The 25,385-nt window shown below is 34.0% G+C and overlaps 4 protein-coding genes across 11 annotated transcripts; 2 read left to right on the forward strand and 2 right to left on the reverse strand.

Moving 5' to 3' along the window:
• The first annotated feature begins 1,697 nt into the window (after nucleotides 1-1,697).
• On the forward strand, nucleotides 1,698-2,483 carry LOC11416568 (40S ribosomal protein S9-2). Its single transcript, XM_003623184.4, has one exon. The coding sequence runs from the start codon at nucleotides 1,759-1,761 to the stop codon at nucleotides 2,350-2,352; it is 594 nt and encodes a 197-aa protein (XP_003623232.1). The 5' UTR covers nucleotides 1,698-1,758; the 3' UTR covers nucleotides 2,353-2,483.
• A 1,853-nt stretch (nucleotides 2,484-4,336) lies between these two features.
• On the reverse strand, nucleotides 4,337-6,027 carry LOC11426316 (uncharacterized protein At4g19900). The gene has a single exon (XM_003623186.4). The coding sequence runs from the start codon at nucleotides 5,956-5,958 to the stop codon at nucleotides 4,615-4,617; it is 1,344 nt and encodes a 447-aa protein (XP_003623234.1). The 5' UTR covers nucleotides 5,959-6,027; the 3' UTR covers nucleotides 4,337-4,614.
• A 3,525-nt stretch (nucleotides 6,028-9,552) lies between these two features.
• On the forward strand, nucleotides 9,553-11,904 carry LOC11409445 (putative receptor-like protein kinase At3g47110). The gene has a single exon (XM_039827967.1). The coding sequence runs from the start codon at nucleotides 9,553-9,555 to the stop codon at nucleotides 11,902-11,904; it is 2,352 nt and encodes a 783-aa protein (XP_039683901.1).
• A 603-nt stretch (nucleotides 11,905-12,507) lies between these two features.
• On the reverse strand, nucleotides 12,508-24,816 carry LOC11413506 (RNA polymerase II C-terminal domain phosphatase-like 2). 8 transcript variants are annotated; one of them, XR_005643149.1, is made up of 17 exons: nucleotides 23,976-24,814; nucleotides 23,223-23,690; nucleotides 20,726-20,936; nucleotides 20,378-20,535; nucleotides 20,216-20,286; nucleotides 20,032-20,137; nucleotides 19,826-19,906; nucleotides 19,075-19,216; nucleotides 18,627-18,979; nucleotides 18,487-18,544; nucleotides 17,573-17,697; nucleotides 17,437-17,490; nucleotides 16,746-16,842; nucleotides 15,856-16,016; nucleotides 15,641-15,755; nucleotides 15,217-15,293; nucleotides 14,085-14,757 (listed from the first exon to the last, which is right to left on the reverse strand). XR_005643149.1 is itself a non-coding variant. In XM_039828126.1 (16 exons), exons 1-16 carry the CDS (start codon nucleotides 24,246-24,248, stop codon nucleotides 12,814-12,816), a joined length of 2,586 nt encoding a protein of 861 aa, XP_039684060.1. In that variant the 5' UTR covers nucleotides 24,249-24,816; the 3' UTR covers nucleotides 12,508-12,813. The 8 variants fall into 8 exon arrangements, 4 of the variants coding, with proteins under 4 accessions (XP_039684060.1, XP_039684062.1, XP_039684061.1 ...); XM_039828126.1 differs by lacking the exons at nucleotides 14,085-14,757; nucleotides 15,641-15,755 and adding an exon at nucleotides 12,508-12,964 and having other exon boundaries at nucleotides 23,976-24,816; XR_005643148.1 differs by having other exon boundaries at nucleotides 14,085-14,736; nucleotides 15,641-16,016.
• Nucleotides 24,817-25,385: the final 569 nt, after the last annotated feature.

Below are 25,385 nucleotides of genomic sequence, written 5' to 3' on the forward strand. Positions count from 1 at the left end.
GACACGTGTTGACACATTAAAAGATATGGCAGACGCGGACGGAGTTTCCATCTGAACACTAATTATCATTAAAAAAATTGTTGCACCTCTAAATATTTAAAAATATTATACTATACAAAATATCAATGTATTAATAAAAGAATTGGTTCCTTGACGTATGAGACTCTGGGTGGTGTGGCTCTTCTCGACCATGATTAGGGTCATCGTTATGTGTCAAATAACAGATAGACTTTCAATTTGACGTTGATGTTACAATATACATATCAATTTAGCAAAATTGAGCTCACAATGGTCAAATTTAACTCTTTATGGTCAATCTCCATGTAATGTGTATATATTAAGATTTTATTGAGAAAAGTATGATCAACCTTCAATTCTCCATGTGATATTCAACTTCAGATTGCACATATATTAAAATTTTAAGGACAAACATTTTGAATAATATTCCATCTTATTCAATTAAAATTAATCTTATATTAAGTTATATATGTCCTCTTATAATCTCTTGTAATCAATGTTTTGGAAATTGAATCGGAGATCAAATCGATATGACCTTTGTTTCACAGTCCAAACCATTATAAGGCCGGACAATTAATTATTAAATAAATACTTTTGAATGCATATGTTATAGCCTAAATGCATTTTTTTACTGGAATATTGCTGTTCACACATGTGTGTAGGCTGAAACACACCAGTAAATAACCAAAGTACCCCTCGACATTTAACTATCGCCGGTTTCATTATTCCTCAACAGTTAAGTGCCGCAGATTTTTTGGAATCCTCGACTGTCAATCCATGTGAATAAACCCTAAAGGGTATTACATAAAAAAGAACAACACAATGGATCCAACCCTAATCAATTCTAAAAAACCCATTAACGATGTATATTTGTGAGTACCAAACAGGTCTATAATTTGGCGAATGAATCGTGTTCGTCAACACGATAATTCACATATACTATTAATAAAGATAATTTCCATGTATAATACAAATTCACATATACATTTTGTCAAAAATAATAGGATTAATTGATTCTCCGGTCCCTTAACTTAATTCTTTTTTTTAAATTGGTCCCATATCTTTTAAAATTCTCAAGTTGGTCCTTTATATGTGTTTCCGTCGGTTAATTTAGTCATATTTCGTCAATTTTAATCTCCTAAAAGAGGAGACTGTTGGATACAGGAGGTTTGTGAGATCTAATCATGTATCATTAATACCTAATTTATTCCACTTTTCTTCATCTTCTTCCCTCATCTTCATCTTCATAAAAGCTTCATCAATCTTCATTAGAAAAACCCATTTTTTTCTTTAAAAAATTAAACCATTTAATTTCAATAAATACTACATAATCAAACCCTTAAATCTAGAATTAACATCGCCAACATATTAATATAAACCCAGAAAATCAACAACAAATAACCCAGTAAACAAAACAAAACTCATCATCTTAACTCCTCACCTCTTCATTTACAAAATAAAATCCCTTCAAACCCATTTGAAATTTGAAACCCGTCATCACTTCAAAACTCATCATCAACAGTAAATCTCTCTACAACGACAGATTCAATGAAAGGAAAAGAGAATCTTAAAACTCGATGCTTGATTAAATGAATCTCAAAACCCATTTCTCAAAAACCCATTAAGCATAAAAAATCTCATACTTGCAATTGATTGCTTTCCCATTGTAATATGATTCCAACGGAGATTGACTTCATCAAAAACCTATTAGGGGCGGAGGCATACCGGCGGTGAGCAAACATGGTTCACGTTGCCTTTTACCGTAACTATGGCAAAACTTTCAAGAAGCCACGTCGTCCATATGAGAAGGAGCGTTTAGATGCTGAGTTGAAGCTCGTCCGAGAGTACGGTCTTCGCTGCAAGCGCGAGCTTTGGAGGGTTCAATATGCTCTTAGCCGTATCCGTAACAATTCTAGGACACTTTTGACACTGGATGAGAAGAATCCTCGTCGGATCTTTGAGGGTGAAGCACTTTTGAGGAGAATGTTCAAACATGGTCTTCTTGATGAAACACAAAACAAGCTTGATTATGTGTTGGCTCTCACTGTTGAGAATTTTCTTGAACGTCGTCTTCAGACTCTTGTGTTCAAATCTGGCATGGCTAAGTCTATTCATCATGCTAGGGTTCTAATCAGGCAGAGGCACATCAGGGTTGGGAGGCAGGTTGTGAACATCCCATCCTTCATGGTAAGGGTTGATTCACAGAAGCACATTGACTTTTCACTCACAAGTCCATTCGGTGGTGGTCTTCCTGGTCGTGTGAAGCGTAAGAACCTTAAGGCTGCAGCCAAGAAGGCTTCCGGTGGTGATGGTGATGAGGAGGATGAAGATTAAATTATGATTTTCATTTTCTTAGATCCTTGCTCTAGCCTTTTTATATCTGTCCTAGACTTTAGATTTTCTATCATGCAAATGACTTTTACCGTTTTCCCATCCCTGTTTATTGTGTGAGGAAATCTTTGCTCAAAACATGTTGTTTTTGATCTTTTCTTTTCCAAGTATTAAGTTTTGCTCCAATACATTTGAAAAAATAAAATAAAAATGATTCCAACGGAGATTTGATTTTGTGTATGTGGTTGTGATTCTGAAAAGGACCGTGAGATGGAGATTTGATTTTGGTGCAGGTTCAAGAACACATGCATGTTCTATTGTTTCTGTTGAGATGGTGTTGGTGTTGAGATTCTGGTGATGCGAATCTGGTGATGGTGTTATTGTGGGTAATTCTAATTTAGGAGAAGAGAACAGAAGAATAGGAAGAGGAAGGAAGAATATTAATATTTATGGGTAATTTTGATTTTGTGGGTAATTTAGATTTGTTGGGTTTATTTTTGGTTTAATTACTTAATATTTATGAAGTTAATGAAGAGGAAGATGAAGAAAAAAGTATGAAAACCTTTATCTTGATAAGATCTACAGATTACTCAACCCTTTGCGGAGAACAAGTATGAAAATTTGACAAATTTTATTATTAGAAAATTTGATTAAAAGATATATATTTTTTTTTTATGAAGATGATGAAGATTGTTCAATGTTGTATGAAGATGAAGATGAGAGAAGAAGATGAAGGAAAGTGGAATAAATTAAGTGTTGGTGATACATGGTTAGATCTCCCAGACCTCCTTTATCCAACGGTCTCCTTTTTTAGGAGATTAAAATTGACGAAATAGGACTAAATTAACCGACGGAAACACATATAAATGACCAACTTGAGACTTTTAAAAGATATGGGACCAATTTAAATAAAAGAATTAAGTTAAGGGACCGGAGGATCAATTAAGCCAAAATAATAATTATTAAGGGTGAACATTAAATAAGACCATCTCTCAGAATGTATGTTCCTTTTTTTTTTTAAGAGAATGTTTGATAATTTTAATCACTTAAATTATAGAATCAAAATCTTGTCTCATTCTATGTTGGTATGTGCAAGTGCAACACATCTCAAATCCTGCCGGCTTCATATAATTCTTTACAAATGGCAATGCCGTTTCTGGTTTTGTCCATTGCATTATTTCTTCTCCATAAAATTAAAAGAATTGCATACATAAAAATTTATTTACCTCATACAAATTATTGGAATCCTTATAGACAACAAACATGTCACATGAAATTATTGAGGAGAAAGAGGAAGAGTCTCATTGGTTTATCAACACAAAAGAACAGAAGGAAAAGATCATGAAGATTATTCAATACCAAAAATCTCTATATTTATCAACATCATCATCATCTTCATCATCTTCAGCTGCATCTTCTTCATCTTACTCTAAATCTAGTAGCTTGTTGGATTTGATGAAAGTTGGAAGCACATCTATGAGAAGATTATTTGACATGGAGCATACAAGTTTGTCAAATCATTTTGATTACTATAGTGGTTCACCAATAATTAAGCCTATTTCTTTGTGGGATAGTGATTCAGAGAGAGAATTTCAAGACCCTTGGGACTTGATCAAGAAGATTGGATCCAAAAAATTTCATGGTATTGATAGAGAAAGTGAGCTAGCTTCAAAGGGTAGTCGCATGGATGAGGATTTTGGTTCTCACAATAGGAATGACATAAAGGTAAAGCATAATAAATTGACTAGGAAAAGAAAATTTAGGAAATTGCCTGGATTAGGATTTTGGAGATGTGGAAGATTTAGATTTGCTTTGACATTAAGACGAATTAAATTTCGAATTTGGGGTAGAAAAATTAGTTAAAGCCTTTCTATTGATATTAAATTTTGATTCTTAATATGATTGGAGTGAAGGTCTAAGAAAAAGGTCAACGACTTTAAATTGCAAGATCAAATTTTTGGATATCTCTGCGACACCAACACAATCATAATCAAGAACATGTTCGTTGCATTCGATCACAATTGTCTATATTATTAAGGATGATGTCACCTTGGTAATTCAGTCTACATTTGATCCAATTGTCCATAATATAAAAGATCGTGATGCAACCATCATTTTTTAAGGAATGATACCACCATCATTTAAATCCTTAAATTGGAATCATCAAGTAGACAAACTATGTGTTAAAAGAGAATTTCTTCACAACTTGTAAAGCTAGATTTTACATCACACAAGTGTTCCTATACATAAGGTAAGAAAAAACTATTACAACTTACAAATGATACAATGATTTGATACAAGTCTTGCCATGACACTTCCTTCTTCAATAACCAATCCACTACTTTGTTTGTTCCATAGATGAACCCCAAAAGTTTCACCACTAAGTTGCTTCAATTTGGCTTCAACCCATTTTTCTTCACTTCTAGTTTTAGGCTTCCTAAAAAAACCACCTATCTTAGTCCAACTAACCGGATAAAAGGCCATAGGTGGCAAAATTGTAAAATTGAAACCTTGTCTTTTCTTAAGTCTTTCAACAACTCTAGAAACAAGGTAAGGACCATTATGCCCCCATTTATTTCCATCAAAAGTCAAAGCAAATTCATTAATGAACCTTAGAACAAGTGGATGATTCTTATCAAAAATAAGAACAGCATTGTTTAATCTAGTCCAATGTTTAGTACCAAAATCCATGCTTTGTGCTCCAATACTATTCCTCAAACCACTCAAAGGTTTTAATAGTATAAAGTCTATGTCTATATAAACACCACCATATTTATAAAGAACAGCTAGTCTTATCAAGTTAGATAGATTTTGAAACAAAGGAATCTCACCAGGATCTTTTTTTCCTTTCCTTAACTCATGTAACCATGTTTCAGCTAGAGTACCTTTTAACAAAAATGACAAATTTGGTGTTATAGCTTGAACTTTGAACCCTTTATCAATGAATGGTTTGAGAATTTTGTAGCCATGAATTGAGTCTAAAGTTCTTGATAAAATTGTCAAACATGCTTGAGGTTGAACCTTGAAAACACTTTCTATAGATAAAGTTTCTCTTGATCCAAATGAACTTGAAGGTGAAATCCATGTCATGAAGAATTGTGACTCACATGAATTGTTTTTGTGAAATCCTTGAATTCTAGCATGGAATTGCTTTGCCAATTTATTTGACCTTAAAATCTTGAACTCTTGTAGATTTTCTTTGAACCATACAATTCTTTGTTCTATGTTGAGATTTAATGGAGCAACTAGTACTTTTTGATTTGCATAATCAACTTCTTCTAATTTCTCTTTTTGCATGGAACGTAGTAAAGGTTTATTGTAATTGTGACCTTCAAGAGTAAGTGTTGACCTTTGAGCTTGCAACATCACAAGAGGTTCTTTATTTGTAGCATGGAGTATAAGGGAATCATGATAGATAACATGATCACCTTGTATGAGAAAAAATATGGTAGATAATGTGATTAGAGAGAAGATAGAAAAAATCTTGGCATGTTTAATCAAGGGATTAAACATTTTATTAGAGGAAGAAGTTGTTGTTCTATTTGTGATGAGAGTTTTAATGTGACAGAGATTTTGTAGAATAGACATAGCCTTAGGTTTGACTTTCATGTTGGCATGAAGATCTTCAAAATAATTGTATTCATTTTTGGTGATGTTTTAAGGAAATTCTTGTATATTGTCTTTATTTGAAATATTCAAAGTTGAGTGAATGTTGAATTTCGACCATATGATAGCCGCCATACATACGCACGTCTTATCAAATATGCATTATTATATATGGATAGATGGATGAATCATGCAGATACATAATTCAACGCTTCCTATAGTTTTTTTATTTTATTTTTTATTTCAAATTATCTAAACTGTTTTAATGTAGTATTATATTGATGATTATTAGTTCAAAAACCCTAGTTCAATTAGCAAAAATATGGAAGTTACTCGGCCACACATCGTGATTGGGATGAAATGATTTTTCCAATTATGTATGTGTGCGAGTTTCAATAACTATATTTCATTTTGTCTATCTATCAATTTTTTTATTTTTTATTTTTTATTTTTTTTATTTTTATGATTATTAGCCAACACATTACCTTGTTAAGTTTGTATATATAAGTCATTCTGTGTCCATATGAGCTTAGCTCAGTTGGTATGGATAATGCATAAAATATGTAAGGTCCAGAGTTCGAACCTCAGCCATCACCAAAGGGATAAATCATTCTGTCGAAGAAAAATAATTTGTATAGATAAGCATTTATTATTTGAGGGATGTCAATCTGTTATATAAATGTTTCTATCTCATGAGTAATCTTTAATTTTGGTTTGAACAACCAAATACTCGAAAATCATTTTGGTTTGATCCTTTTGAGTGCGATGAATTTGAACATAATATTAAATATCCACATATAAATACTTTTTACTTGAGTTTGATGAAAATATGATCATGATTCAGATATTTTTTTGAAAAAACTAACACGTATAAACATTTAACTTCAAAGATCAAAAATGATATTTAGCTTAAATTTTATTTTATGACTGCATGGTACACGTTGATAGAAGCTTTAAAAGACTAAGCAACGTGCAAGAGGTAATATTGCCGGTTGTTTAATTAATTAAGTAATTACAATTATTATTAAAAAAAACAAAGGCTACATATTGTAATTTATAGTATGGAATATCATATATTGTTAGATGAGATTTCTCGGCAATTTAGATTAATTAATATTTTAACCAAGCTATTTTATTCAAGCTATCCCACTTCGTTCCCATTTCTTGTTGCATATATTTTGATAACATAATTTTTTATAATTTTTTTTAAATCAAGAGCATATTAAAGAGAGAAGAAGACATCTCAATAATTAAGATGTTAAATAGAAGCTAAATTGAGCTTACATTATTGAGATAGCGCATTAAATAATAATTCCTAAAAGCTCAACATCCAGGAAAGAAACATTATTAAGCTTATAATGGAAGCCACCCATAAACGTGCCACAAAAGTTACGAAAAATACCAACACATTAATACAACCATGCACATTATCAATATGAACCATATGTGCAGGGGTGGATCCAGATTTTAGATATATGTGGAGTTAAAATTTTAAATAAATAATAATGCAAACTATTTTTATTTTTTTTAATCGATAAATTTTATTCTCATCAAGATTGTGTAAGAAACATAAAAACTCGCGGATCAAATAGTTTAAAATACACAGTAGTGTGCTCTTACAAGTTACAAAGGTGCCAAAAGCAAAAGAGCAAACACATGCCAACCCAATACTCAACAATTCTATAAAAATAAACATTATGCAAGCCAAAAATGCTTACTGCCAAAGTGACAGACCACACAGAAGCAGCAGCACACCAAAACTAAAAAACCCTCCATGCTAACCCCAAAATAAACTGGCTAGCGCTACCAATAATGATGCTAACATATTCCATCAAATGTTCCAACAGAAGCAGCCGCATACATGCCTAAGCAAACAACAGACATTAAACCTGTTAGTGAAAACAGAACCAAAATACAAGGAATACCCAAGCCTCACTATCACAAAACTGCCAACAGCTACACCAATTCGCCCTTTACCTCATTCTTTGATACAATATATTACAATGAAAATCGTTTCCTATCCATTTGTTGAAAATGAGTTAAAATGACATCATTGCTAATGTTAATAGAACATCTCTTTCTATATAAGTTACAAGACGGTCATTTAGCCACCGATCATCCATTTTGTTACATAGGTTACTCTTTACAATCTTCATAGCTGAAAAAACACGTTCAACACTTGCAGTTGTTATCGGCAAGAGCAAAACCAACTTCAAAAGTTTATAAATCATAGCAAATGTGTTGCACTTATTTGTTTCCACAAGTTTTGTGCAAAGATCTGAAAGCCCTTTCAACTTAACAAATTTTCGGTTAAATTGAACATTTGTAACATAAGTTGAGTGTGAGAGAGGATGAGAAGAGAATGAGACGCGTAGGAAGGGAAAAAGAAAAAGAAAGTGAAAGTGGTGCGATGTTGTGTTTTATCTATTTAAAAAAAAAAAAAAACAAAAAAAGGAAAAGCATGTGGAGCTTTAGCCCCACATAGACCCAATGTGGATCCGCCCCTGCATATGCGTTAGCTTTTAACTACAAAAATCACTAAGATTTCCGATAACATAATTTTTTGTTAACAACGTATATATGTTTTTCATTGATTCTCTTAGGTGAAGATGATTATCTTATTCAAGACACTATCAAACACTAAATATGCCTTTTCTACCTAAAATTTCAACAATAACTTGCTACACTAGGAGAATTTTTAGTCTCTTCCACTAGACTTTAAATTGGTTATATGATTTATTTACTATTTAATAAACATTTTAGTTATAATCTCAAATCTTCTGTTTGTGTATCACACAACAAAGCAATATATCATTTTGTCAAAAATAAATAAGCTATATATCATCACCACCTCTTCATAATTTTTTTTAGAAGGACTATAACATGCCGTTTTTTATGAGGATTTAAAATAAAATTTGATATATTTATTTTGACTAAAAACTTAATTCCCTTTTCAAAAAATAAAATAAAAACTAATTGAAATAATAAGAATAATACTAAGAAGAATATAAATGAAATAGTCATGTGCGACGTGTTTGCATTTTGGCCTTGGCCTTAATTGGCACAACTACTAATGTCCAATGCTTTCATCACTCTTCTTTTCTCCATATTTGTGATCAACGGTGTTTTCAACATTCAATAATTTCCATGGAACTTATAAGTCTTAATATCCCTTTAATTTGAATTGAAATATTGAATTGTGTGCCTGCCTCCACCTTTGACTTACTGAAGTTTGTATTAAAATCACCATTTCTAACAAATCAAAACAAAAAATAAAAATAAAATCACCATTTCTGAATTCTGAAATAGGAAAAAAAAATGATGAGAAATTCATGTGTGATCATCTCCAAGAAGATATTCTTCCAATTCCTTTATAGTTTTCTTTTATACATTAGCAAATATCAATACTCTTCAACTGCATCAACCTTACAAGGAAATGAAACTGATTTACATGCTTTACTTGACTTCAAGAGTAGAATAACTCAAGATCCATTTCAAGCCCTAAGTTTATGGAATGATTCAATCCACCACTGCAACTGGTTAGGAATCACTTGTAACATCTCCAATGGAAGAGTCATGCATTTGATCCTTGCAGATATGACACTAGCTGGAACACTTTCACCATCAATAGGAAATCTTACATACCTTACAAAACTCAACCTTAGAAATAATAGTTTCCATGGAGAGTTTCCTCAACAAGTTGGAAATCTACTATATCTTCAACATCTAAATATTAGTTATAACTCTTTTAGTGGTAGCATACCAAGTAATCTAAGTCAGTGTATAGAGCTAAGTATATTATCTTCTGGTCATAACAATTTCACAGGAACAATTCCAACATGGATAGGAAATTTTTCTTCTTTATCTCTACTTAATCTTGCTGTGAACAATTTGCATGGAACCATACCAAATGAGGTAGGAAAGTTATCAAGGCTAACACTTTTTGCACTAAATGGAAATCACTTGTATGGAACCATTCCTCTTTCAGTTTTTAATATTTCTTCCTTATCCTTTTTAACCTTTTCTCAAAATAATCTGCATGGTAATTTACCTTATGATGTTGGTTTTACTCTTCCTAATCTTGAAACATTTGCCGGTGGAGTCAATGATTTTACTGGAACAATACCTGAATCATTATCAAATGCTTCAAGATTGGAAATTTTAGATTTTGCTGAAAATAATCTCATTGGAACACTTCCTAAGAACATAGGAAGATTGACCCTTTTGAAAAGACTGAATTTTGATACCAATAGACTTGGAAATGGGGAAGATGGTGAACTAAATTTTCTTACTTCCTTGATTAATTGTACTGCTCTTGAAGTTTTAGGTCTTGCCGAAAATCAATTCGGAGGAAAATTGCCTAGCTCAATTGGTAATCTTTCAATCAATTTGAATGCACTTGATTTAGGTGAAAATGCTATATATGGAAGTATCCCTATTGGAATAAGTAACCTTGTTAACTTGACCAGTTTGGGAATGGAAAAGAACAACCTTAGTGGTTTTGTTCCTGATACAATAGGTATGCTTCAAAAGCTGGTTGATTTAGAATTGTATAGCAACAAATTTTCTGGTGTGATTCCTTCCTCCATTGGAAACTTGACTAGATTAACAAAGCTACTCATAGCTGATAACAATTTTGAGGGAAGTATACCAACAAGTCTTGAAAATTGTCAAAGGTTGTTGATGCTAAATTTGAGTCATAACATGCTCAATGGTTCGATACCAAGACAAGTATTTGCATTGTCTTCTCTTTCAATATACTTAGACTTATCTCATAATTCTCTCACAGGGTCCTTGCCCTTTGAAATTGGTAAGCTAGTTAATCTTGCAAATTTGGATCTATCAAAGAACAAATTGTCGGGAATGATTCCGTCCTCAATTGGAAGCTGTGTTAGTTTGGAATGGCTGCATATGCAGGGTAACTTTTTTGAAGGAAACATTCCTTCAACTATACAGAATTTGAGAGGTATACAACATATTGATCTTTCATGTAATAACTTATCTGGCAAGATTCCTGAATTTCTTGGTGAGATTAAAGGACTAATGCATCTAAATCTTTCTTACAATAATTTGGATGGAGAATTACCGATGAACGGAATCTTCAAAAATGCAACTTCCTTTTCAATCAATGGAAACATCAAGCTTTGTGGTGGTGTTCCAGAATTAAATTTACCTGCATGCACTATCAAAAAAGAAAAATTCCATAGCTTAAAGGTGATTATCCCTATAGCTAGTGCACTTATTTTTCTACTCTTTCTCTCTGGTTTTCTAATAATCATCGTGATAAAAAGATCAAGAAAGAAAACTTCAAGAGAAACTACTACTATAGAGGATTTGGAGCTGAACATTTCTTACTCGGAAATTGTGAAGTGTACCGGTGGATTCTCCAACGATAACCTAATTGGCTCAGGAAGTTTTGGTTCTGTGTACAAAGGAACTCTTTCAAGTGATGGAACAACTATTGCAATTAAAGTGTTGAATCTTGAACAACGAGGAGCTTCAAAAAGCTTCATTGATGAATGCAATGCTCTGAAAGTTATAAGGCACCGCAACCTTCTGAAGATCATAACTGCTATCTCAAGTATCGATCATCAAGGTAAGGACTTCAAAGCACTTGTGTATGAGTTCATGTCCAATGGAAGTCTAGAAGATTGGTTGCATCCTATAAATCAGAAGAAAACACTAACATTTGTACAAAGACTTAACATAGCAATTGATGTTGCTTGTGCACTTGAATATCTTCACCACTTTTGTGAAACTCCAATTGTTCATTGTGACATAAAGCCAAGCAATGTACTACTTGACAATGATATGGTAGCACGTGTTGGTGACTTTGGTTTAGCTACATTTCTGTTTGAAGAATCATGTGATTCTCCCAAACATTCAACAATGTCAGCTAGCCTAAAGGGCTCTGTTGGGTACATTCCTCCAGGTATGTCTTTCCCTTAATTATCCGGACTTGATTATAATTTAAAAAATTGCCTAAATTTGTTGGACTCAAATATAGGTAAATGTCAACTAATCTATCTACATTTAATGTTAAATGCACATATTTATATTTTCAACATGTAATTGATTGTTTTGCTAGATTAGATAGAAAATTATCAAAAGCATACCGATTAAAATATTATAATATACCGCAAACGTACCGAAGCTCTATAACCCCACGCGTACCGAATTCTTCTCATGTCACGTATCGCGTACCCGATCCCTTACCACGTCCCAAAGCGAATTGTGAACCATGTGACTACGTGTAGGTTAATGAATATATTTTCATTTTTACATGAAATCAACAAAATTAAGTGCTTTTAACAACCATTTATAATAAGTGTGAAAGTAAGTATTCTTGCTTATAACTAAGTCGAGAGGGAGTAATTTTGTTAAATGTTCTACTTTGAGTTCAATTTGATAGTTTAATATCTCAATGTTTGAAATCGCAGCCTACATCTTGATCTTGTGGACAATCACAGTCAAATGCAGTTGATACAGCCTCAATTGCGGCCACGCTAACCAAATTATAATACACTTATAAAGAAAGAACAGATCTTCACATTCGTTTAAAACCTTGATGTTGCATTCCAAAACAAGGTTGTGGACCCCTTTTTAATACACTAACAATATTTGTGTTACAAATTATGCAGAGTATGGAATGGGTGGACACCCTTCTGCACTAGGAGATGTTTACAGTTATGGGATACTATTGCTAGAGATTTTCACAGGAAAAAGACCAACAAATGAAATGTTTGAAGGTGGCATGGGAATCCAACAGTTTACAGCCTTGGCTTTACCAAATCATGCCATAGATATAATTGATCCTTCATTGCTCTATGATCAAGAATTTGATGGAAAAGATCATGATTACAGTGAAGAGAAAGCATTAAGAAGAGAGAAGGAACCTGGAGACTTCTCTACTATGGAGAATTGTTTGATTTCTGTGTTGCAAATTGGAGTGTCATGCTCTTCAACTTCACCAAATGAACGAATACCTATGACTTTGGTTGTCAACAAACTGCATGCAATCAATAACTCATTTAAGTGAGACTTAACTTGTCAAATTAGGATAGATGAAAAATAATAAGTAGAAAAATGCTTTTGTAATGAAATTTTTGGATGACAAGAGAGAGGAATGGAGAATCATTATTGTATACTTCATGAATTATACTTTTTTAATTTCCTATATTTATTTTGGAACTGTTTAGAAACAATAACAATTTTTTATTGTTTCGTGTAGAGATAATCATGTTTGAGGTACCATTAAACACAAAATACAAAAACTTCTTTTAGAAAGAAAAAAAAAAATTTGAATTTGAATCCTCCACATTATTTAATAGTAACCTCTTCTGTTAGACCCGATCTTAATTGATAGACACAAAATACAACCACATGCATTTTATTCAAATTTTTACATTCTGAAATTTAGTTCCTAACGAAAAAGGAGTCAAACTATTTTTTACATTTGAAAACTTGAACTTCAGAACGACAAAAAATAATATGAACTTCCAAAACTTTCTTTTAGGCACTAAAATCTTGCTTTTAGAATGTGTAAATATTCAAAATACTATCATTAAAATTTAAGATTCGTGAAAAAAAATCACTGCAAAAATAGATGTAGACAAAGTGGGCTGCAAAAAGAGAAGACGGCAAATTGCTTAATTAAAATTGACGACTCGTGTAACAATAGTTTTTGTTAATAAAAAATTTAAATTATTTGTGTCTATTTTAAATTTCACTAGGAAATAATCCCAACTTAAAGTCAACTCAAACTCGAAATATTAACAACTGTACATTTCTTTTTGACTGCATTTTCGCTTGCACTCTTTTACCAATGTTTATCCCATAAAAAATTCCTATATTGGTAATGGAGAATTTTAAACTAGATATGATGAAAGTCAAACTTTTCAATGATCAAACATTTATGATTAACTGAAAGTGCAACAAATTTAAACTATCATTGGATGTAAATTAGATCCTTAATTATGAACAACTGACCCAGAGGAAAACCTATCTCCAGAAGCTACAACATGGAGCTTCACCCTAAAAAGCACGACAAATTCAACCACCATAGCGGATCACTATTGCATCAAATACAAAGAAGACAAAATATAACTACAACAAAGAAGAAAAGTAACTAAATCGAACTAATACAACATTGAAATTTAGCGAGACAGACAATGATCAGGCAAAAAAAGATGTCTTCTGATATAACAGAAATTATCGGGGACACATCTAAAACCACTATGCTAGAGGTTTTACATGAGCAAAGGACATCTATAAAAACATTTTGCCTCCATCGGAAATTTTCCTTAGGTTGTGTATATTCCTAATGAACAACTAACCCAGAGGAAACAGACTAATAACATGTTTGTTTGGTTTCGCAGTGGGTGACTTATGAATGCAGAAGCTACAATATGGAGTTTTGTCCTAGAAGCAAGAAAAATTCAGCCACCACATCAGATCGGTAGTGGATAAACTACAAAGAAGAAAAGTAATTACAAAGAAAAAGACAATAACTGTATCAAGCTAATACAACATTGATAATTTGGCTATGGTTGGGCAAAATTGAAAAAAAAATGCCCTTCTCCATGATAACAGAAATTCGAAGGGGAGGTCTCCCCTCAGCATATCCAAAACCGCTATGCTAGAGGTTTTACATGAGCAAAGGGCATAGATAGAAACATTTCGCCTCCAAACTGCCGTCTCATGAATCATACATTCTTCAGTTGCTGCAGTGATGGGTTATTCTTGTTCATTTAGCAACAGATTCATTCCTTCAATCGTTTGCTGGAAACAGAATGATGCGTTCTGAAATTAAAACTAAGAAAACTAAGCACATACACCCCAACAACTAAAGTTATACCTGTTGTAAGGAATACTCACACTCACCCCAACAACTAAAGTTAGTGGTTTCAAAAATCTTTAGATTTAACAAAAGGGGAAAACTGAAGAACAATTTTCTTCTTGGATGGAGGCGGGGACTCAAACTATTGTAGTTGCATTCTGCCTAACAGATAATATATCATTGTAGGATAAAATATAGACCAAAATTCAGGAAATATAAAATTTTAAAGTCATGTAACTATGGCAAGAAGAAAAACCAGGAATGTAGAGAGGAAAAACGTGAGACCAAAATTATGAACAAAAAATTAATCCTAGATAGATCAAACCTAAGCTAAAAGCAAATCTACCTTTTCCATACAAAGAAAAAAAAAAGAAAAAAAACCTCTCTATCTTTCCCTACACAAAATAAGGTAAATAAATTACCTTGGGAAGCTGGCACGTTTTTCTATTTGCTGATTGATGGGATTGGGATTCAATGGCAGGGTCTCAGCATCTGAAGCCTGAAAATCAGTGAATTGTCATAAGATCAATCAACCTTTCCCCCAAAGGTAGAATATACAGCACACTGCAATGAATATTCGAATAACAACCAATTTAAGTGAATATTGCAGTACCAATTATTTGATTCTGTAAAAATTCCATGACTAGACCCCTCCCTCAAACCACTGTTATGAGAATAATTAAACCCACAGCATAAGCTCATTAAAAATCATTGGTTCCTTCTTGTATTCCAAAATAAATTGGAAAGCAACAATGATTTATAAGCATGCAACAGCATTATAGCTGAATGACTACAAAGGAGTACTTGGATAATGGGTGAATACCAGGACTGACACCAAGTCATTACCTTTCAAGTAGGAATTAAGAAGCCTGTCTAAGACAGTGGCAGAAGAAATGAAGCCAGTTCACTCCACATTCAGTGATTCAGTCTTCACATGATGCTACACAATTCCATACACGATCTGGAATATCTAGTCCACATTACCCCTTATCCAAGCATCACCTATTTCCTTAATCAAAACAGGTCATAAATCAACTACCAAAAGCATAAAAATTCCCCACCTCAGAAGCACTTTCTCTTTGTAATCCATCTTCTGTCTGCAGTTCAACAGATTCCGGATTGACCACATCCCACAAGAAACCATTTTCATGTTCAATAGAAAGCTTGTCAAATTCTGTATTAACGGCTTTACTTTGAGGCTCCATATGTCCTAGATACTTCTCTGTAATTTCATACACCAAAAATGCATTTAGTAGTTTAGTATAGGTTCAGTAAAGAACAGGCTAAAAGAAAATTAATGTAGAACAACAAAATTAGATTAAAACAAACTAATTTCATCAAGCAACCAACATGCACATAACCACTAGTCATCAGAACCATGTAGAGGAACGTTCCTCAAGCCCAAAGAAGGAAATACAATAACAATATTTACAGCTTGAAAATGTATGCTAATGATTTCTACCTCTACACACACAAGAACATGGGGTTTTCTCAAGGAGAAAAATCAAGTACACAAATAAATCACAAACTGAAAAACAATAGCTATTCTTCAATTTGAGCTCACTATTAAGCGTTCATCATGTTTTTTAATAAGCTTAAAATGCTTAAATAGGTACAATTTTACAGATCGCCAACACAGAAACTAGAGAGCTGTTCTGCATGCATACATAGTGCTGCAAGGGCATATTTAGACGCTTGTCACAAGCACCGTGGAAACACTATCTCAATTCTCACACCAGAAAGGAAAAAGAAAATTCTCCATATTTGTACAAATTATAAACAACATGGAATAATGTCCCACCACCAAATGCAGCAACAGTTAAGAATAAATACATAATTTTTTGACAAAATTTATAAATATCCATTCATATGTTCCATTAATTTTCTCTTCAAAACTACGAAAGAATATCACAAACACAATTTTGGGATAGCTTGAACAAACTTCTCATACCTGCTAAGCTGCGAAGGGCATTCTCGGCAGCTTGTTGTTGAGCATCCTTCCTTGTCCTGCCCATACCAAAGCCGATTTTCTCACCAGTGAATAGTACCTAAACCAAGGTATCAGAGAATTTACAGCATAGGTTATGACAAGTAAAATAAAACAGAAGACTAGATCTAAAGCAAAGTTTATTACAGGTTCAAGTAAAATGTGATAACAACTTTTCTAACAAAGGTTAAACACAGCAACAAGCAAACAAGAGGAGCAATGGCAACCAAAGATGGCAACACATACTATCGGGCCACAATAACATATTTACCGGAAATTGAGTACAAAATCAATAGCATTTAAGATGATGATAGAAAAACTGGGAAATGACATTGAACAATAGTCAAGCAGTTCATGATAAATTGCTTAAAGTACAAAACCAAGAAAGCATCTAAAGTAAATTATGTGAGATAAAGCCAAATAAAAAACAGACCTAATCTGGCCACTATCATGGAAGTCAAAATATATCAGATCTTGATAATCATTAATCTACAAAATACCCCATATAATTAATTTCTCACAGTTTAAAAACAACAAATCAGTGAATTCATCTTATAGAACATAACAAATACTACAATAAGCCAAGAAAGTCAATAAATACATGTAAAAAGTAGTATATAATCAATTGTTAAAAAGAAACAGAACTTTCACTCACCTCCACTGAAAACTGCAAGTCTTTGCTGGTGCTTACAATTGGCTTAAATTCAACCTATTAAAAGGAATGCATAGAAATGCACTTCAGCGAAAATAGAGGAGAGAAATGCTCACTTGGGTGCAGAAACTAGGCATACCTTAGAGGAACACCGCTTCCCAATTTCTTGCAGCACTCCAATAGATAGAGATGGGTCAAATTTTCCAACTTCATTTTGAAAATCTTTGCTATTAGAAGATGTATGATTCGGAGATATCACATCCTCTGCAAAGAGTTTGGTCCATAACAAAACATCAATGATTATATACAGCAGATGAGAAAGAAAAAAATGCCAATGAAAATTTTAATAAACAAGATCGTATAAATTTCTGTAATTCTCCAGCTCTTCAAAGCAGATAGAAAAATGATTGGAAGGTTCAGTAAGACAACTTTAAAATTACATGAAATTAGGAATGGGAGCGGGGGAATAACTCGTATAAATGTATAAAATTCAGGCCTCCTTAGTTATTTATGTTCTGTCCTATTCTAATCCAGTTAGCAAATGGTGCCTTTAAGGTCTCAACCTCACTAAAAAGAGGGTCATACAGGTCAGGTGACTACATAAAATAGTCAAAACAAAGCAAATAAAAAACTAACGGATGTATTCCTGCTCTAGTTACATTTACAATTTAGAATCATTTACATTTACAGATAGGCGAAATAAGAATAGTGGAAAGATCAAAAGGTGAAATAGAGTAGAAGGTTAAAAAATATTAAAGTTCATGAATATTACAGTCATAGGTTTAATTTAAACTATCAAAATTGGACAGGTACAAGAAACAATAAATGCTGCTTCAGATATAGCACTTGTACTTTTAAAAGATACATCCAAGCTTCAATAATTCCAAGGCAAAACCCATTAAATAATCATGTAAAATCTATCTAAAAGCTAAAGTAAACCACCCATGACCGCTACTCTATTAACATTCACCTAGTTTGTCATTGTTAATAACAATATTAAATAAGATTCAAAGCCTTCATATATATGCAAAGAAATTAAGTAATAAGCTATACCTGTTAGCCGAGACTTAGATGGAATATTTCGCCTCTGAAAATCAGATACAGAAGTTGCCTGCATATAACAACATTTTCAAGACTCCAAACAAAACTTTCATTGTAAAAAATGGGAAGCAACATAACATTCATCTACAAACCTCTTCAGCCTTAAGTTTTGATGCTTGTGAGAGCGGAACAGTGGAGGCTGAAACTTCCATTCTATGAGAAAAGGGTTTTGGTTGAGCCTGATGCTTTTCAGACTTTGGCAAATTGGATTCTTTAGCAGATGCAAAAGGCCAATTATTTGTCTGAGTTTTGTTGCTTATATCATCATCTACCAACCAGCCTCCGTATGATGGAATGGGCGGCCTTGATATCAGAGGGGGTTCAGCTGAACTTTGACCTCTTAAATCTGGACCATGCCTCGTAGTTAATAGTCCTTTTTTCATGTCATTATCACGATCAATAAAACTGCCGTCATGTTTGAGTGGAGGTCCAAGCAGACCAGGTTCTGAGACAAGGATGGGAAAGATGATATTAAAAGATAACATAAATTTTCAAAACCGCAATATAGAAACCCAAACAGCATAGAAAAGTGTCCACTACTCTGAGAAGGAATCAGGGGCCTTGAAGATCCAGGACCAGCAACATTTGGAGTTATGCCAGCAGTTGGCTGAGAGGTTTCATGTCTGAACTCAACACTATTTACCATGGGCCGACTGACTAAATCAGCAGAAAGCTTATCATCCTTAAAAGAATAACAAAAAGACCAGGATTATTGTAATATCGACAAATGTTCCATGCACATATCTTAACAGGCCTGAATACTCATCACATACACACAGCATAAGAAACACACTGTCAAGATTTGCTAGATAGTTTGAGAAAATGTTGCTACAACAGAGATTGCAAGTAACACTTAAAGAAACAAGGAAACTTAGTTAGAGTATGTTTGAGTGAAAGTTAGCAAACTTAAGCTTGATTACACCACATTTTGCGAAAAGTGGTTTAGCTATGGCGCGATTTATGTCTGTGTACATTTTTAGAAACATATTTTTGACAGAAAGAAATTTGTTCGGATATACCAATCAAGAGTACTTTTGAACATGTAATTATCGAAAAGGTTGTGAGTTCTGTCGTATAGTACAGTAGTTACATAGTAAAACAGTAAGTGAAATATATCCAACGGAAAAAGCAACAGCCTTGTTACTTCCATGTCAACCAGCGTTTGGGGCCAAACCTAGTTTGGCTAAACGACTCAAACAATAACCAAACAAAAGTTAAATTACATTTAGCATGGAAACATAATTTTGCTCGTGAATATCCATTATCTGTGTTAAAACAAACATGCACTTACAGGTTGGTTTAACCTCCGTTCAACCTCTGCTCCGGCCATTCCTTCACTGATGGGGGCATTACCATTACCATTTGGTACCTCCTGTCATCCATTAGATTAGCCAATATTAAACCAGCAGATAAACAAGAATCTACAAATGTCAAAATGATAGCACATAATCACAGAAGACTAATAATCATCAATGAAATCACATTCCAATCCAATACCTCAGACATCAAATAGCTGCTCACATCCGGAGGGTGAGGTAAACTTCCAACCTCGTCTTCAAAGAAGATTTCAGCAATTCTTTGTAAATAGTTTTCATCAAACTCCCTGAGCACAGGGACAATAAATTAAAGGCATAGAGAAAAGCATATTTGAGCCAATAAACTACTTGATGGTATGACTTACTTGAAAAAACAACCTCTGACATTGCATGCAACATTTCTTGCTACACATAGGACTGGGACGGCATTGGCTGTCTAATGGGGAAAAAACAAAAAAACTTAATACTCAATCAAGCATAGTAAGAGAGAAAATATTTCTTTGCAAATAATATACGTAAGGAAGTACCTCTGCTTGAGGAGCATAGTAAGGAGTAAAGGCGGGAACGACATGAACCCTAGGCTGGTCCTTGTCCTCCCAAACCTTTGAACGGTCATCAATCACCATTGCCATTTTTGGATGGCACATACCATCGTGAAAAACATTTAGTAAAGATTTCCGGGAGCCTGCAAATTATTCCATAACCACTATAAGAATAACAACACTACATAGCTTGCACTTGTTACTAAAACCAACAAGATCCCATAGAAAAATTTAAATTTAAAATGTTGATAAGATTTCAATACAAGTTCAACTCCAATAATCTAAAGAGTATCAAAGGAGGTACAGACACTAAGTAAATAATATGAGCCGTACCTGATTTAACACAAATAACCCGATCAAAAACTTGCTTTGAACCTATAAGATGTGCCCCTGGGTCAAGAAGCCTCCACATTTCCAAAGCATAATCCCTTTCAGCCATAGTACAAACATACACTTCAAACCGCTTGCGTCCTTTTGCAGTTAAATAGCATCTTAAATCCTCCCAAGCAGGCCGTAACCTCACTAGTACACTAGTGTCACGGATCTATGTAAAGAAAAATAATTGAGATTCAGTCCTAGGCATATCAAAATGATACCGAACACAGCTACACCAATTAAGTTTAAACACAACTACATTGCATATAAACAAATTCATAGAAAAATTGCCGGTTTTACATTTTATCCTATTAATTAACTCACAAGAGGGGGGAATAAAAAAGGCTAGGCTAACTAAACAAAATGATGTTGATTTCAAAAATGGCTGCCCAAGTAAATTGTTAAAATATACATTCATTCAGACTTAATGCCTAAGATCTCCCACCCACGACATGACACTAACATATACTGACAAACTAGCAATTGTCATTCCAAAAAAAAAAAAAAAAAACTTAATGCCTTAGCCCCCTTATTATTCAGCAAGGGCATTTAATTTGAACATATATGAAGCTGCTACAGACCAAAAAGTTGCACAAACCAAAATTACAATAGTAAATCAACAAAAACTAAAACATAATAACCAAAAAAATCTTAAATGACCAATCATCCTAAATACAAGATTCCAAAAGGAGGACTATACCACATGAATAGAACACAAAAAAAACATCTCATTCTTAAAGTTCACTTTTGCATTGGTAACAGTGCATTCCTATTGACATAAAAATAACAGAATAAATTACTTGTCTTCTGATCCAAAAATTTTAAAAGTAAACCCCAATGTCTGAGTAAAGCAGGAATGAATAAGTAAAAAACAAAATAGCTGACAACCTATGCACCTCAAAAAATTAAGCAAGACACACAAAGGTCAAAATACTGTTATTGTCAATTTCTGATCGCGGAAAATAGTGGTTTGTTCAAATTCCGCAACACAGCGGTGCTATAGAACCGTTGTAGCCACTATTTGAAAATATTATGTACTAAATAGCGTATTGTAGAACAATAACTATTTGTGCAAATTATGTTATGCTATAGCACTTCTATTTAACAACACTGATACTGATCCTATACATAAAAAGTTGTCCCATGTGACCCGGAAACAAGTACAAGAGGGGTGTAGAAAAACAAAGGTGTCTTCTTTTGTTTGGGGGTAGGGGAAGCACTCGGTCTAACTTCTGAAATCTGGCCATTTGGGCTTTAGATATAGCCAACTATAAATAACCAACATGAAGGAAAGGTGTTCTTCGCAAAAGATTAATTATAGACAAATCCACTCACGAACCTAGTTCTACTTTCACACCTTGTCATTAAGCACTACCTAGGTAATACCAACACTCACTTCAGATTGAAGATGTATCTACTATCCAAATCGATACTACAACACATGTGGTTACATTAAATTACTCCCTTTTTCTCAATTTAACATCAGTGTAGACGGTTTCAGTGTCGGTGTTTATAGAGCAGTGTTGTTTTGTTAATTACGGATCATGGAAAATAGCGGTTTGTTCAAATTCTGCTACGCAATAGTGATATGGCACCGCTATAGAGCCTATTTGACAATATTTGTACTATATAGAGTATCGTGGAACAATAGTTGTTTGTGCAAATTCCGCTACAATTATAGCAGCTATTCAACGACATTGTTACAGAGCACTAACAATTCCTAAGTCCTAACCAACTATCAGACTAAATAGAGTATCGCGGAACAATAGTTGTTTGTGCAAATTCTGCTACAATTATAGCAGCTATTCAACAACATTGTTATAGAGCACTAACAATTCCTAAGTCCTAACCAACTATCAGACGAATCAACGCAAAGTTTTGCCAATTTATTGGATCCCGATGCTAAATCCTAAATCATTAACAACCACTCTCCAATTACCACCACTCACACTCCATCTATAAATCAAAAGTAATAAACCATAAATCACATTAAACAGAATCGCACACAAAATCACACATTAAATTACTTCCTTTTTCTAAAATCAGTATCAGTGTAGACGGTGTCAGTGTCGGTGTTTATAGAGCAGTGTTGTTAATTGCGGATCACAGAAAATAGTGGTTTGTTCAAATTCAGCTATGCAACAGTGATATGGTGCCGCTATAGCGGCTATTTGACAACATTTTGTACTGAATATGGTTTGTGCAAATTCCACTACGCTACAGCAGCTATTTAACAACATTGTTATAGAGCACTATCAATTCCTAAGTACTAACCAACTATTAGACGAATGATGCAGAGTTTGGCCAATCTATTGGATCCGAATCTTAAATCAATAACAAACACTTACCACAGCTCACACTCTATCCATAAATCAAAAACCATAAACCACAAATCATACTAAATCACACACATATAGAAAGATATAATTTCCATCTAAGAAACTAGAATACAAACCTCGGGATTGATTCGAGTAAGAACAATATTCCTATCTTGCAACCTAACAACAGGCCTCATAACTTTCTGTTCAGACAAAGACGGCACTTCCTCCATTTGAACCTGATACTGCCTCCCATTCCCATCAACAACACAATCACTCTCAGCAAACTGCTTCAACAACAATCTATCCTCCAAATACCGCTTCAACTCACCAGACATCCCCTGCACCCTCGACGGATCAGTCTCCCTCGAAAGCCAACTCCGCAACGCATCAATCCTATCCTCAAATGACTTCATCGTGTTCGCAACAATCAAAGTCTCATCTAAATCAAACACAATCGATAAACACCTCAAATTCAACATCCCCATACACGCATCATAAAGTCTAGCCGGAACTGTATAGCACCAAAAACATGGAAACTTCTTCCGTTTGCTCGGCATCGCCACTAAATGAAGCTCTTCGTCTCCAATCACCGCCACCGCCGTCTAAAACCCACCGTTTCAAATGAAATCTTCAAAATTAGAACAATTCAAGTAATAATGAATGAAGCACTGACACAGACACGTGACACGACACTGACACCGACACACGGTGATAATTTGGGTAAATGAACTAATTGAATGTAATCACATGTGTCGGTGTTAGACATGCGTCAGATGTGTTGGATGCAACATAGATAATAAAAATAATAATAATAAATTAATAAAAATAAAAATAATAATCAATAATTAAAGTTGAAATCATAATTTTCAGCTTATGATTATCTTCACCTTCATTTCATGGAACATCGAAGCATGAAGATTAATCAAAAGCGGTTGTTCAACAGAAAGCGATGAATCGAGTTTACATCGAACATTGAAAGCGGAAACAGATTGAAGAATCGAAAGAGGAGGACAACGTTCACTACGGAAAGTTCTATGATGGATGTGAATCTCGTTGTTTGGGAATCGAAAATTCTGAAAAGCGATTACTGGAAAATAATCGAGTTCGCCCAAACGCGCGTCGCCTTCAAACACTTCAACTTTTAACCCTAACCGATTCATGTCGTGCACGGTAGCTTAGGATGAAAACGACATTAAGAAATTGAGAGAAAGAGAAAAAAAGCGCGGTGGTGATAATTTGTTTTGAAACTGTTTACGCCATTTTTGCAGTGTCCTTTTTGGTTTTGAAGTTTCTGATTATGGAGACACTGACACAGTTACTCTCTTTCTATTTCTCTCTCTTTTTCTTGCAGTTTCTCTCACTTTCTCGGGAATTTCTCTTTCGTGAGTCTGCGATTATTTGAAAATAATACAGTGGTTTGGTATTTATAGGATGAAGTGTGGTTTGGTTGAACAGCTAACGTGGATGATATGTGAGATTACTTTTGTACCCTGAAAGTGTTTGTGGGGAGATGTTAGGGTTGCATGAAGGTGAGAAATAAGAGGTGAAACTTTATTTGTATGGTTTAGATTAGGGGTGGACAACGGCTGGTTTTGGACGGGGTTCGGGCTCAAAATGCAAATCTGTCCAAAATCGACGAATTCGATATCACAAATTATTCCCGTCCAAATGCATCTTCGGTTTCAGCAGGTGGCGGTTCGACGGTTTTGGGGGTAGTTCGGGCGGACTGTGTCAGTTGCGGATCAAACAAAATTTTATGCAAAAAACTTCCAAAAACAAAATTACATTGCAAAAAAATAAGGGTGGAGGAAGAAGTTTTTCTGGAGAAATGTATCCAAAAACAATAAAGATATGAGCAAAGAAGATGCGATTGGATATAAAAGCAAGAAGCAATATGATTTATTAGTTAGAGAGAAGCTATTGTGTCTTTGTCGTTGGAGACTTGAAAGAGAATCGACAAATTCAAAGATAAGAAGTGTTTATGGGATGGCATGGGCAAGAGAGAAGAAACGGCGATGCAAGATGAAGATGAAATATTAGGGTTTGAGAAAAATTTAGTATTAATAATAGGGTGTTTTGTGTTGGGCTGGGTTGGGGAAAGGCTGAAATTATTTGGGTCTAAGGGAACGGGTTGGTTTCAGTTTGCAACGGTGCTTTCCACGGGTCCAAACCGGTTCAGACTGCCCGTGTGTCATTTTTCTCCCACGGGTCAGCTAGTTTTGGACAGGTCAGCCCAATCTGTCCAGCCCTAGTCTAAATTAACCGCCAATGTTGAAGTTCATATACACATCTTTAGG

This window comes from Medicago truncatula, chromosome 7 (assembly GCF_003473485.1).
Source record: "Medicago truncatula cultivar Jemalong A17 chromosome 7, MtrunA17r5.0-ANR, whole genome shotgun sequence".
NCBI lineage: Eukaryota > Viridiplantae > Streptophyta > Magnoliopsida > Fabales > Fabaceae > Medicago > Medicago truncatula.

What these genes read in the sequence shown, in the direction of transcription:
- LOC11416568 (XM_003623184.4), top strand. Translation starts at nt 1,759, where the DNA reads ATGGTTCACGTTGCCTTTTACCGTAACTATGGCAAAACTTTCAAGAAG.
- LOC11426316 (XM_003623186.4), bottom strand. Translation starts at nt 5,958, where the DNA reads ATGAAAGTCAAACCTAAGGCTATGTCTATTCTACAAAATCTCTGTCAC.
- LOC11409445 (XM_039827967.1), top strand. Translation starts at nt 9,553, where the DNA reads ATGACACTAGCTGGAACACTTTCACCATCAATAGGAAATCTTACATAC.
- LOC11413506 (XM_039828126.1), bottom strand. Translation starts at nt 24,248, where the DNA reads ATGAATCGGTTAGGGTTAAAAGTTGAAGTGTTTGAAGGCGACGCGCGT. An exon ending in AACGGAGGTTAAACCAACCT is followed by an intron (nt 19,217 to 19,825) that starts GTAAGTGCATGT and finishes TATTCTTTTAAG; the next exon opens with GATGATAAGCTTTCTGCTGA. An exon ending in CAAAACTTAAGGCTGAAGAG is followed by an intron (nt 18,545 to 18,626) that starts GTTTGTAGATGA and finishes TGTTATATGCAG; the next exon opens with GCAACTTCTGTATCTGATTT.